The sequence below is a fragment of the Accipiter gentilis genome, chromosome 2 (assembly GCF_929443795.1).
Source record: "Accipiter gentilis chromosome 2, bAccGen1.1, whole genome shotgun sequence".
Lineage (NCBI taxonomy): Eukaryota > Metazoa > Chordata > Aves > Accipitriformes > Accipitridae > Astur > Astur gentilis.
Genome location: NC_064881.1, coordinates 3,428,174 through 3,440,642, shown reverse-complemented (window position 1 = coordinate 3,440,642; position 12,469 = coordinate 3,428,174). Strand labels below are relative to the sequence as shown.

Genomic DNA, 12,469 nt, shown 5'->3' with positions numbered 1-12,469 from the left:
CACCTTCTGGGCAGGAATTCACAGGAACTTGGAAATTCTTAAAAGGTTCTTACAAAATCACAAAATAAAGTTATCATCAGAATAGGTATGATTTTAATCTGCGAATGTTTTTGCCATTAACAAAAACAAACCTAAAAAGTCCCTTTTCAGAAACATGCTTTTAAATTATGCACGCCAAAGAAAAAAAACCCACAACACAACAGAACTATAAACCCAACTAACAGCACTACTGTCTTTTCCTGGGGGTAAAGACAATATGTTACTTTCTTCCTCCTTCATAACACCTCTAACAGTGACAGACATAGACTGCCATTGCCTTTTTTGAAAATGCTTAGGCATTTTAAAATACTAACGAGAACTGATTGCTCAGTTGGCTGCAGGTGTATGCACAGCCCTTCTGCAGGCCACCATGTCCTGCAGGCCACATGGACCAACTCCAACAACATCCATGAGGACTGCCAGAGTTGTACCATCTCCCTGGAAGTTGAAGTGGTGCCTAGAGAAGCTCCAAGAGCAGGCAAGCAATGGAGAAAGGGTTTCCTTCTTCCCCCGCCCAGGAAATCTGCCTTTCCCAGGGCAGCTACCTAGAGGCAGAGCTGAACCTGGTCCTTCTCCACCCTGGCTGGGGTCGCACGGAGGGTCCGCAGAGAGCCCTTGCACAGGCTAAATGGCTAAAAGGCTAATAACTGCTGTGTCTGAACCCCAGCTCCTGTCTCAAAGGGCTGAAATCCAATTCACCTCAAACCATCTGGAGCCCATCCCCAAATGAATAATGCCTATCTGCAGAACTAGACGGGGATTAATTCTCATCTCTTACAAGGAAGATAGAAGGTGGATGCTGAGCCAGAAATCCAGTTTCAATACCTTCACAAAGTAGCTCTTCCATTTTTTGGAGTATTGTATTTAAATAAGAAAGAAGAACTTGAAGAATAGTATTAGCATAATATTACACATGGTGCTTCAAATTTTTAAGTATTATGAAAGAATAGGGGGGTGTCAACATGATGCACAATATAACACCAGTGAATGGTGAGAAAGGAGAGGAGGAACAATTTTTATAAAGCACAAGTATCTCTCCACAATGGCAAAAAAGGTTCAGCGGTCACTGCTGCATCTTCTCATGCATGTGTTTTGTTGGTAAACTTTACTGCAAAATCTGTGTGGTAACAGCACGCATGTTTCACAGGTGAGCAAGATTTTTGTTCAGCAGAAAAATTCAGAGCATGGATACCCTTTAGCCATGAAGATCTCCAGTACACTGAAAAAAAAAAGAGTAGCAACTGCACAACTGATCCTGCAGTATCACTACTAGCACTTGAAGTGCCTCGCCTCTCACCTGTGCACACAATGGCTTTGTATTTCATAAAAACATAATCAAAGCCAAGCATTCAGACAAAATTATCAGTGTTGCTGGATGCTGTAGGTGCTACCTGCCTCTGCAGATCAGCCTGTAATGATAAAGAGAATTTGTGTCTGTGTCTGTTAATTTAATAACAGGCAATAGCACTGTTACAGTGCTCTCAGTACAGGGCAAGCCTCTCAACCACTGCCCTCAGCCACCACTAAACCCTGCGCAGGGTCTGATGACTTTGGGCTGTAACACTGCAGGGCAGGAGCCAAGGAAAGCCAACAGGCAAGACGCTGAGCTCCTCTTTCAGCTCCTAACTTGAAGTATAGCTTTCCTTACATTGCTTTGACTTGGCTGTGTCTGCTCTTACAGCTGCTCTGCTGGTCTAGGTAGAGGAAGAAAAGCAAGCTCTGGTCCTGCCCATTACCCTACTCTTGGTTATGGAAACAGGTGAAGCTTTGCCTGTCTTCACACCATCAGCAAAGATGCTGGCAATCTTAATGTAGCCAGACCTGGAGAGAATTTATGGCCCAGATGCACAAAAGTACCTGCCTTTCAGTGACTCCAGGAGGAGATACCATGTCTCAAAACCTCTGTCAATTTAGTTTTAATTCCCCCCTTTCCCTTGCACAAAAGCACTATAAGATAAAGCATTAGGTTTCTATCAGATACTAGGTAGGGACAAAATTCTGAGGACAGTAAATTCTAGTGGATACTTCTGTTTGTGACTTTTTCTCCGCACCATTTCACTCTGCCTTGTACTTTTCCCTTCTCTTCAGCATAACAGAGAAAACCAGACAAAGTAATTTCCCTAGCACACGGTGTCCCTCCTTCTCAGGCCCAGCAAGTACCACCAGATTGGCCTTCTGAAACTGCAGGTAGAAAAACCTACCATTCAGCAGCAGCAGCCTCTGCGCCACTCTGGAGTCTTTTTCCCTTCAAAAGCCTCCTGCCAGCCGCACTCTGGTGAGCTGGCGGCTGCCCGGGAGGGGGATTTGGGAAACGTATTCCAGGGAACAGCTCAAACTTCATCCTCTTACGTACTTCCACAGTCCTCCTCCCTGCATGCCCCAAACCTCCATTTGTATTTGTACAACCACTTAAAAACACAGTTGGGGGCGGGGGGGTGGGGGGGGGGGCGGTTTCTTGCTGTTGTAGCTTGACCTAGGCATGGAGGATGGGCAAGCACGGGCCAGAGTCTAGAGTACGTTGCTTGCACCTCGTTGGTATGGGGTGATGCTGCCCCATACACTGTGGCCAAGTACATAGATTTTAGCTGTGACTGCAGAAACCGCCTTTCAGACAGGTTCTTAAGAAGGATCTGCTAGTGCAGTTTCGCTGCCGGCATCGATACAGTAGAGCTCTTCTGTGCTGCCTACAATATAACGGGGGCTGGCAGCCTCCCCAAAACACAGCTGTGCCTGCAGATTTCCTCGCTGGCCACAGTGCCCGCAAGTTGGAGCAGAGGTGGAGAAGCAGCAGCAGCAGCTCCACCATGTGCCCCTCTCACATGGAATTGTCCCCCCTGCATGCAAGTCCAACCCTCTCTCTCTCCCACTCCTGCCAGGGCTTACTCCAGCCTAATTGCATATGTGCCCATGGTTCCTTGCAACAATTTGTTTATTTTTGTAAACTGTTCAGTAATGTTTGCAGAACATAAACCAGTTAGGACATCTTGCCTGGGGACAGACATCAGCAATCTAGAGATTCAGAGGAAGCAAAACTAAAGGATGCTATCACTACAGTACTTCAGAAGGGTACTAGTGTCTCTCCCCGCTCCTACCACACATCCAAAATGTGCAATGAAGTAAGCAAGCACTGTGCAGCCTGAACAGAGTGGCTACAGTTTATGCTATACTGCCTCATCTGTTCTTTGCACCAGCTGTTCCTGGAAGGAGGTGCCACTGAATTGTTCCTCTCTTCCTCTGATGATCTGGAAGAAAGACAGAGGGCTTTTTTTTTTTTTTTTTTTTTTTTTAATATTGGCTTTTTAGCAAAGGGAACAGGGCTAAGTTGTTTTGTACTGGCACTTGCTACCTTCTCATCCCATGCCCTTCTTGCTGTGCAAGCATGGTACAAGACATTACATGCTGAAATAATATTTAGGTTTGCAGCTGGGCTCGTTACTGCTGTAATTTAGAAGGTATAACCAGTCATCAGCATTTCAAAATACATTCAGTTTTCAATGAAGAGGCAATTTCCACAGGGCAATGATCATAAATGAATGACAGTGTACTCAAGAAGAACGAACAAAGCTGCCAGTCTGTCAAGAATTTGCCTGATGGGTCATCCCAGTTTAATTAAGGGAAAAAATTTACTGTTAGTGACAGGAGAGCAAGTCAACTATCCTACAAAGGTGCGTCCTTTCCTTTGTGCATTAAAAATAACCTCCCTTTGTTTTGAATTACTGATGCACAAGCAGCTTGTGGCAAATCACTCTCCAGAATTAAATAAATGGCTGAAAACTATGAGCCGAATTCATCCTTAATGCACAGGATAAATGTGACTCTAGATGATCTGTGGGTCTTTCAAACCCACCTCAGGGTATCAGCTGAATTATTTCCCGCAAATTTTGTGCCCTGCAGGCGCTGAGGCGACCCCAACTACAGACAGCTCGGCTCTCTCTGGCGAGCAGCCACGGTGGCCACGCTTTACTCCTCTGCCCCAGGGGCACGGAGCTGCCGGCAACCAGCACTGCCCTTCCCAGACTTGCCCTGTGCCCCTGAAGGCACCCAGCAAGCCGTGCCCCAGAGCCTGCCAGACAACGTCTCCTAGCCAAATCCAGTTTCTTCCACTTCTGCCGTTTCAGTGCAAGGGCAAAAAGCTATCTCAGTCTTTGGAGAACTGCTTCAATCCAAATAAACTTTTCTGTCAGAGGTCTAGTGTCTCAGCACGTCGAGGGATCCAAGGCAGCTCCACAGACATTGCTTACACCAGCTAAGAACCTGTATGGTATTATGGCCAAAATAATCTGGTTTCACTGACTGAATGATCTGATCGATGGCTAAATGTACGATAAAAAGGTATTGTGTTTAAATCCAAATATTTCTCTATAGTTCTGGAAACCTAGATAGAGTAGCACCATGTTTGTGTGGGAGAATAAGAAAACTAAGACTGCTTATAAAATAAAAGTTGTGCTGTCGAGAGTACTTGCTTTGTCAAAGATGAGTGAAGTCAGAAGAAACTATAAAAACAGTGCATATTTCAAGAACGTTGATTTCAGGGGGGTAGTTTTCTCCAGTTTAATAACCAAAGACACCACAATACATATAAATAAACTGGGGACTGAGAGCTGTAGTTTTAACCTGGTAACGTTCCACAAGGCAAATACATCTAAATGCATTTATCTCTTCTCAGAGCAGATATGTAAAAGCATTAGCCTCCATCATGCTGTTGTCCGTTAACAGGTCTACATGCAGGCCCAGAAAGACTATGTAGTACATGTATAAATATACATACCCGACTTGGGTACAGTCTCGATATGGCAGCACTGAAAATATGCTACAGAAGGATCTTCTGCTGCTGATAAGGACTATTCTAAAATATAAAAGAAAATAAAAGAAATCAAAGACTAAAATTTAAAAATCCCACCACCATAAGCAAAGCAACAGATGTTACCCTTGAGGAATTCATAATCATAAAACTTCCATCATAGATAACTTCTCCCTCCTTTTTTTTATCTCACAGGTAGGGTATCATGCTACTGAGTGTTTACAGAATTGCTGAAGCCTGTGCCATGCATTACAAGGTGAATGAGTAGTGCAGTCCCATCCCCCTTTCTAGGAAGACTATCTTGGACACATTACTTGGAATCCAGGATAGATGGTTTTCTAGTGAAAGGAGTCCTAGTGAAAGGAGTCCACCCAGACAGGCAAGGAGCCATTCTTGACAGCTCACCACCATGGCTGAAACTTACCAGACAAATCCAGCAGCAACCCAGGTGACATACACACCAACAACCACCTGTGATACACACCACAACTCTGTGGCTGACTTGGGAGTCTGCATTTATCAGACAAGAATTTCCAGCTGCTGGTCATGACCTTTCTCTGCTAAACCAAAGGACTCCCTTCATTTTCAGCTTCCGGTTCCTGCAATAGACTGATTCTCGGATGAAGTCCAAGTTTGCTATTATCATAAGCTTTCAGATCCTTTCCCTGTTTTCTAGGTTCCTCCTTCAGTCTTCTCCAGTTTTTCCCCATTGCCCTTCTTGGTCTCTGGGCAGTGTCACTGGGCTCAGCAGTTGCACAGGTGACAAATATAAACATCACATCTTTCAGTCTTACCTTCAAGATCAGTGTCTAGCTCTGACGACCCACCAACCTCTACGCCCAGTAATCATATCATCCCTCTTGGTTATGATGTCGCATTGACACTCAGGCATGACTGATCCACAGCTCCTCGCCCCTTCTCCTGCAGTGCCACGTCTGCCTCAGTCACTAACTGTCAGGGCTGAATCCCTCCTGTAAGCATGGTTTGCCTTCATGCCTTATAGGCAGGTAGCTCAAGATTTGGCTACATGAAAGCATACATTAACTGCCTGCACAGAGCTTATGTCAGAATCCAGGCCACTCTTACAGCAAACGCCTTGTATTCTTCACCAGTCTCCAAATCTCTGCATCATCTGCAAAGTCACTGTGTGGCATTAAATCAAATACCTTAGAGCACCCTATCTGTTTTACAGCCACACTATTACCTTTAGCCATCATGCTCTGACATATCATTAAGCAACATCAAAACCACCATGAGGTCAAGACCCACTTTCCATAAAACTGCGTGGACTGCCAACAGCTACATTATTATAGTCTGGGGAGATGCAGATTGGCAAGAAGCCAAGAGAAGCTTGATCAAGATGTAAGATATAAAATGCCAATAAATAACCGATTGTTTATAAATATACCCTCTTTCCTTCTTACCTGCAGGACACTGACAATTGTACAACATAACACTAAAAAAACCTTTCTTCCCTCTAACCGCCATCAGCATGTCTTAGAGGAATTTGAGGGGAGGCCATTTGTGCCATCTTCTAATCCTATTAGTGTTAGAATTTACTGACATTTTACCTTTCTAAAATTCTGTACTTGTGGTCCAAATGCTAGGACCTACTGCTAGGTTGGTTGTCAGGGCTATTGCACTTCCTTGCTCTGCTCTTCAACATCGATTCTTCCGGTGTTCTGTGCCACAGATCTGTATGTGAGGATTTCACCCGAATATTTCATCCTTTGTCCTACACTGGTCAAAGTTGGACAACGAACCCTAGCAAGCTATTACGTTCTTTACTGTCTGAAACCCACCATATGCACCTACAAATCTCATACCAGTTACACTGTTTATTAAAACACTATTTCCTTAAGGGACCAGCTTAGTCATCATTCTTGGAAAAGGTTTAGACCCCCAAGAGAGCTGCTGCATGCAATGCTTGGAAAAATGCAGAATGATCATTTTCCTTCTCCTAGCTCATTCTGTTAGAGCGATCCTATTTTTCTCCTTAAAAGCATGTTTAAAAGCAAAGTAGTATTTACCCTTTAATAAAGAAGAGTTTCTAATAATAAACATGCATACAGCATTATGAAGTTCTCTTGCAGCAGATAAAGTATGACTCCATTTTTTGTTTGAATGCCATAATACCCCTGACCTATGGTAAATATCTCAGATCCTAAAAGATGATCTCATGGTGCAGCAGTAAGTTATACAGCAGGGGGGGGGAAATAATTTTTCACATTTAATAAAGGCAATCCACAAGCAAAAACACCTGGCATGTGATAAATTTTGCGCTTGCCGCTACTTATTGCTGAATGGTTGCTACTCACAACAGCTTGCTTGTTCACTGGAAGCCCCGTTTGCTGATGTTATGAAACTTAGCACAGATTTTGAGGCTGACATAAGAAAGCATCTCTGAATTCAGAAAACCACGGTATCCACTAAGCATATTTGCCCCACTCCCTCTGGTTGCTTCTGGAAAGACAGCTCTTCCACCAACACCCTACACCTCCCTAAAAAAACCACCCCAGCTCTTAATACCTGACGAAGAACAAACTGTCCTCCCATATCCACAAGCAGAGACAACAGTGGCACGTGACTACATAAACCTTACTGTGTGTATCAGAAGGAATCAGACCTGAAAGGAAATATAAAGTACCAGCCCAGCCTCTAGTTTTTTTCAGGTTTCTTTCCCTTGGGACCCAAGTATTGCCCCTCTTTCCGTAAATTGGGGGACCCTCTTTACATAAAGACCTCCCAGGCAGAGCAGGACAGGAGCCCATGGCCTCCACTGCCAGGATGCCCCAAAACCTCATCTGCTGCAGGAGGGGGCTAGTGCAGAACAGCCTTAGGAGCTGGACTGGAAGAGAAGCAGGGAGGGCAGTGGTCAGAAGCCCATCCTGGAGGAATAAAATGGCATTTTATTTAGAGGTCTGATGATATGCATGGAAAACAAAAAAATTCTGAGGGCCTGCAATGGTTTGCTGGGGCAGAAAGTCCAGAAAACTCGTCACAAAGTACGCTTTGGAGAAGGTGTGGCAGAAGCCAGTTGCTGTTCAGGAATATCGAATTATTGTTTATGGGAGTGTTGTGGTTTAACCGCAGCCAGTAACTAAGCACCATGCAGCCGCTGACTCACTCCCCTCAACCCAGGGGGACAGGGGAGAGAATCAGGAACAAAAAGGTAAAAGTGTGGGTTGAGATAAGAACAGTTTAATAGAACAGAAAGGAAGAAACTAATAAGGATAATAATAACAATAATAAAATTACAATAATAATAAAAGGATTGGAATATACAACACAAGCGATGCACAATGCAATTGCTCATCACTCGCTGACTGATGCTGAAACTAGGACAGATGCCCAGTCAGTTCCTGAGCAGCAGCCGCCGTCCAGCTTTCCCCCCAGTTTATATACTGGGCATGACACCACATGGTATGGAATACCCCTTTGTCCAGTTTGGGTCAGCTGTCCTGGCTGTGTCCCCCCCCAACTTCTTGTGCTCCTCCAGACTTTTCACTGGCTGGGCACTTGAAACTGAAAAATCCTCGACTTAGCATAAACACTACTTGGCAACAACTGAAAACATCAGTGTGTTATCAACATTCTTCTCCTACTGAACCCAAAACATAGCACTATACCAGCTACTAGAAAGAAAATTAACTCTATCCCAGCTGAAAGCAGGACAGGGAGAAAAACATTTTCCTGGATTTCAACCCTTCAACAAAGGGCATCTACAAACCTGCGCAGCTCTGAATGGAGCTACCTCCGACATCAGCAGTTAGAGTCGAAGTGGGTTTACGTGGCCTGATTGCCACTGGGCCACCTAGACATGTTTAAAAGTTCTTCATGAAAAGGTTTTCACTCTCTAATTCTCACATTTGAAATTGTGCTAATTACTATGGTTCAGAGCAACCATTATTTTGCAAGAGAGCTCTGACAATGCGCAACTGTCTGAGACTGTAAAAGCTAATCTTCCAGTTTCTTTAATGAGGTGTATGCTATGAAACTACAACAACTTACTGAGCATAAGGCTCTCAACAGAATCAGTAATTCGCTTGACTTGAAGAAGAATAATCTCTCTTTTCTTTAGTGTCTCTCTAGGTTTGATCGTGTTGCACCAAAAGGCTGCCATCAGGCAATGTGATATACATCATATGTACCATACACATGCGGAATACTGAAGACTCTTTTCTCATACCTGATTGATGGTGTTTGACTACCAGGGCTTTGCTGCCCTGCACGTAAAGGTGAACGCACAAACCATGGATGCTGTCTGGGAAGCAGCCATCATTTTGGAGTCTCCCACGTTCAAACTGGGGCTATTGGAAGGTGTAATTATGAACTGTGAGGATGCTGCAAATAGCCAACCTCTTAAGAGTGCATGTGTGTGTATTTCCACAATTAAAAGGGCAGCAAAAGAGACCTTTCATAGCCTATGGGTGGTGTTTGGCCTTGGCTTAGATCTGCATACTAACAAAAACATTGAGAAAGCGATGGCATGGGGGTGGGAGAGGAGCACTGTTTTACTACTTTTATATCTGCTATATAGAATGACTCCAGAAATGTTCTTGTCCCATTCTCACCACGCATTGTTTGTTTGGCTGGCTCAGGCTGCTGTTTCTGTGGCCTGTTTCTGCTAGATAGGAAATCTTCTGCTTCACAGTTTATGGAAGATACCACCAATACACCTGTTGAGCAAAGTGGGTGAAACCACACGCTGATGGCTACCTGTGTGAATTTGTATGCTAGGGTTTACTTGTTTTTGTCTTTTAATGGGAGAATTTATTTTGTGCTGTTTTACAAGACTGCTTTGACAATACAGTCTAGGAAACCTAATTTTCCAGCTCCTTTAATAAACCACGTCCTACAAATCCGAAGAAACCGGTTTAACCAGTGCACAGCACCATCAGCAGGAAGCTTTGCAAGGACTAGCTGATAAGCTCCAGCCTGTGTATCGGTGGTTTTCCTCTGCGCTAAATAGCTGAACTCTTATTTTAACCACAGCCAGTCCTGCCTTGCCACTGGACTGCCAAAGGCTGGACCCAGAGCATTGTCGCTCAGTGTGTGGCATCCCCGGGGCCGAAAGGGGAAGAGCTCTCAGTGCCACAGGACAAGGACACGTCACTTTACAGGTTGAGAGCTGCAAATAAGGGCAGCTACCAGAGAAAGGAGCCCTGAGCTACCACCCACACCGCAGCTTTCTTTGCTGTGACACTCACAGTCAAAAGCCAGCGAAACAATTACTGAAAGCGCTAGCTATTCTAAAGCCCAGCTATCCAATTCACCACTCAAAAATATATTCTGTATAGATGTTTTCAAAGTTGGGTTCCTCAAGCTAAGGGACAGGCTGTCGTGCTGCGACAGAAAGGTCAGGGGTTTCGGAGAGAGCTCAGAGAGCCTGACTCCAGCCTGGCTCAGCACCTGTGTCCTGCACGACCATGCACGAGCTGCCGGGGATGAGGTCCGGAGCATGGGAAGGAGCCCCAGGAGGGTTTTCTATCCTTTGCAGTACCTGTGCTCCTCCATGTCACAGGGAACCAGAGAGGACACCTGCTTTAGAGGTCTTAAGGTACTCAGAAACTCTGTTATTTTAGGATGAGCTCATAAAGCAGATCCACCTGACTTTCCTGAGGTCCTTTTCACCCAGAATGCCTATTAACTTCAGTGACTGCAACAGCATCTAGAACCCTCAGAAAACCAGGGTATGTGCTCAGATTACTTACGGCTAGACTTAGCTGGCCTTAGGGGCGACACAAAGTGTTGACTTTGCATTTTATTTTATCTATCGCTGTGGCTCTTTATCCATAGGACAAAAAGCATTTTCAAAACTGTGTGTCTTATTCTTGTTGTACCTGTATTCTAGATAAAGAGATTTTTTATTATGATTATGGAAATGTTCTGGAAAACTGTGTCTGCTGACAAAGATAAGAAGCCAGTTGAATAGCAGAAGCTTACTCACTGTTTTCTTAGCAAGAAAAATATTCAGTTATATTATCAGACATAATGACTGATCTATGAATTAAGATAAAATGCTGCACATACCCTACAAATACTTTTTTGCAAAAGATGGAGAAAAGAGTTTACAAATCAAATATTTATTCTTTTTTTTTGCAGGTAGTATTTCTATCAAGTTTATGCATGTATTTTATACACATCTCAGAAATTACTCATTCTCTGTGGAATTTGCATAATACCTTATGAATAAGTATTTTTTGCTGTAAGAAATTCCCAGAGCATACATCTATTTCTGCACAAAACAGACTAAAATTAGAGGGCTGCTTTTCAGCATTTGATTCCACATGTATTTGTTGTAAAGACAATAATCAGCTGCTAGTCAGAGAATAGTTAAGTCAACAGTTCTGCATGCATCTGTTTGCTACAAAAGCTGTTTCTAAAAAGCTGACATCTCTTAGAGCCAGCTTCTGCAATATTTATGTTGATTACTACCCTTTGCTTCATTTAATTGTACATGTGAGAATAAATGCGAGGAAAATTTTGCTCGAGCCAAGTAACACCCACTAGAATTCAATTCATAAAACCTGCGGTTCAATGTAATGTCAGAATTCCTGTTGACCTGGTTCCACGTCTGATGGAAACCACAGGCTACATGCACAAATTGGTCCACAGGAACATACGTGGTTCTCGCCCACGGCAGTTGTATGAGAACAGGTATGTTCAAAGGTCAGCTCTCAGTGGGATGGTTTAGTCTATATGCAACCTGTTCAGGTAGTCTATTCAAAACCTAAAACCTCAAGAATAAAGTCGTGAGGCACATGGGGAAATTGTCTCGGGGAAAAAAAACCATGGAGAGGGCAGATGTCTTCTTTATAAGCAGGTAGGAGCTAGTTTCACTTCTGAGCTGGGTGATACTGCAATAAAGAACCTATTTTTCTGGTGGGAACACAACAGACACCGTGCCTTTGCAGTAAGGGAAGTCCCTGCCGACTGCTGCCGTATAGGTCCCACCAGTGCCTATGGCTGCAATCCGGGCTGCAGCTGCACCCCTCGCACACGCCCCGGGAGCCCCTCTGCCTGCATCTGCCCAGAAAACAGGGATCCCACTCCTCACCTTGCCACAAACACTCCCCGCTGTGCATTTACCAACCAGCACTTTGCATCCAGGAGAACACAGTGGTGTGACTGGGATCTGTCATGTTTATAATTTATCTTGTAAGACTCAGGATAATCTTAATACCTTTCCCTGAAGCTGTTTTCCTGAGTCAGTTGTCCAGTAAGCCTCCTGCCACAGGCAGCCCTGACAACCCAGCTAGCTTGATGCCTACCCTTACACCCACTAATAGATCTTAGGATGTCGTTCAGCCATAGCTAAACTTGCTCCAGGCAGGTTCAGCCATGCGCCCCTCTCACACTTAGCACCCCGCACTACCATTGAAGAAATGCAACCAGATTATGCCTAGTTTACTCCAACTGATTTTCATTTTACGCAAGTTATTTGTATTATGGAGACACAGGTCTTAAAAATCCATGGGCTAGCACTTCCATTGACTCATACTTCACCCGAGGAAGGAGTGTACGTTGCAGCTTGCACCTTCACAGACTACTTTAAAGGCCATTACTATGTTTGTAGTAAGTGGCAATGGCGTGCTGCGCTCTTGCACGAGGATGCTGACCCTCTCC

General features: G+C 44.3%; 1 protein-coding gene across 3 annotated transcripts in view; it reads right to left on the bottom strand.

The window, feature by feature from the left end:
- Positions 1-12,469, bottom strand: part of CABLES1 (Cdk5 and Abl enzyme substrate 1) — a 76,108-nt gene that overhangs the window by 24,065 nt on the left and 39,574 nt on the right. For 2 of the 3 annotated variants that reach the window (XM_049829283.1, XM_049829300.1), the window contains exon 4: positions 4,808-4,885. The exons of the other annotated variant lie outside the window; for it this stretch is intronic. In XM_049829283.1, coding sequence (XP_049685240.1) covers positions 4,808-4,885 — 78 coding nt within the window. The remainder of the gene's footprint in view (positions 1-4,807; positions 4,886-12,469) is intronic. 3 annotated transcript variants of the gene reach the window in all.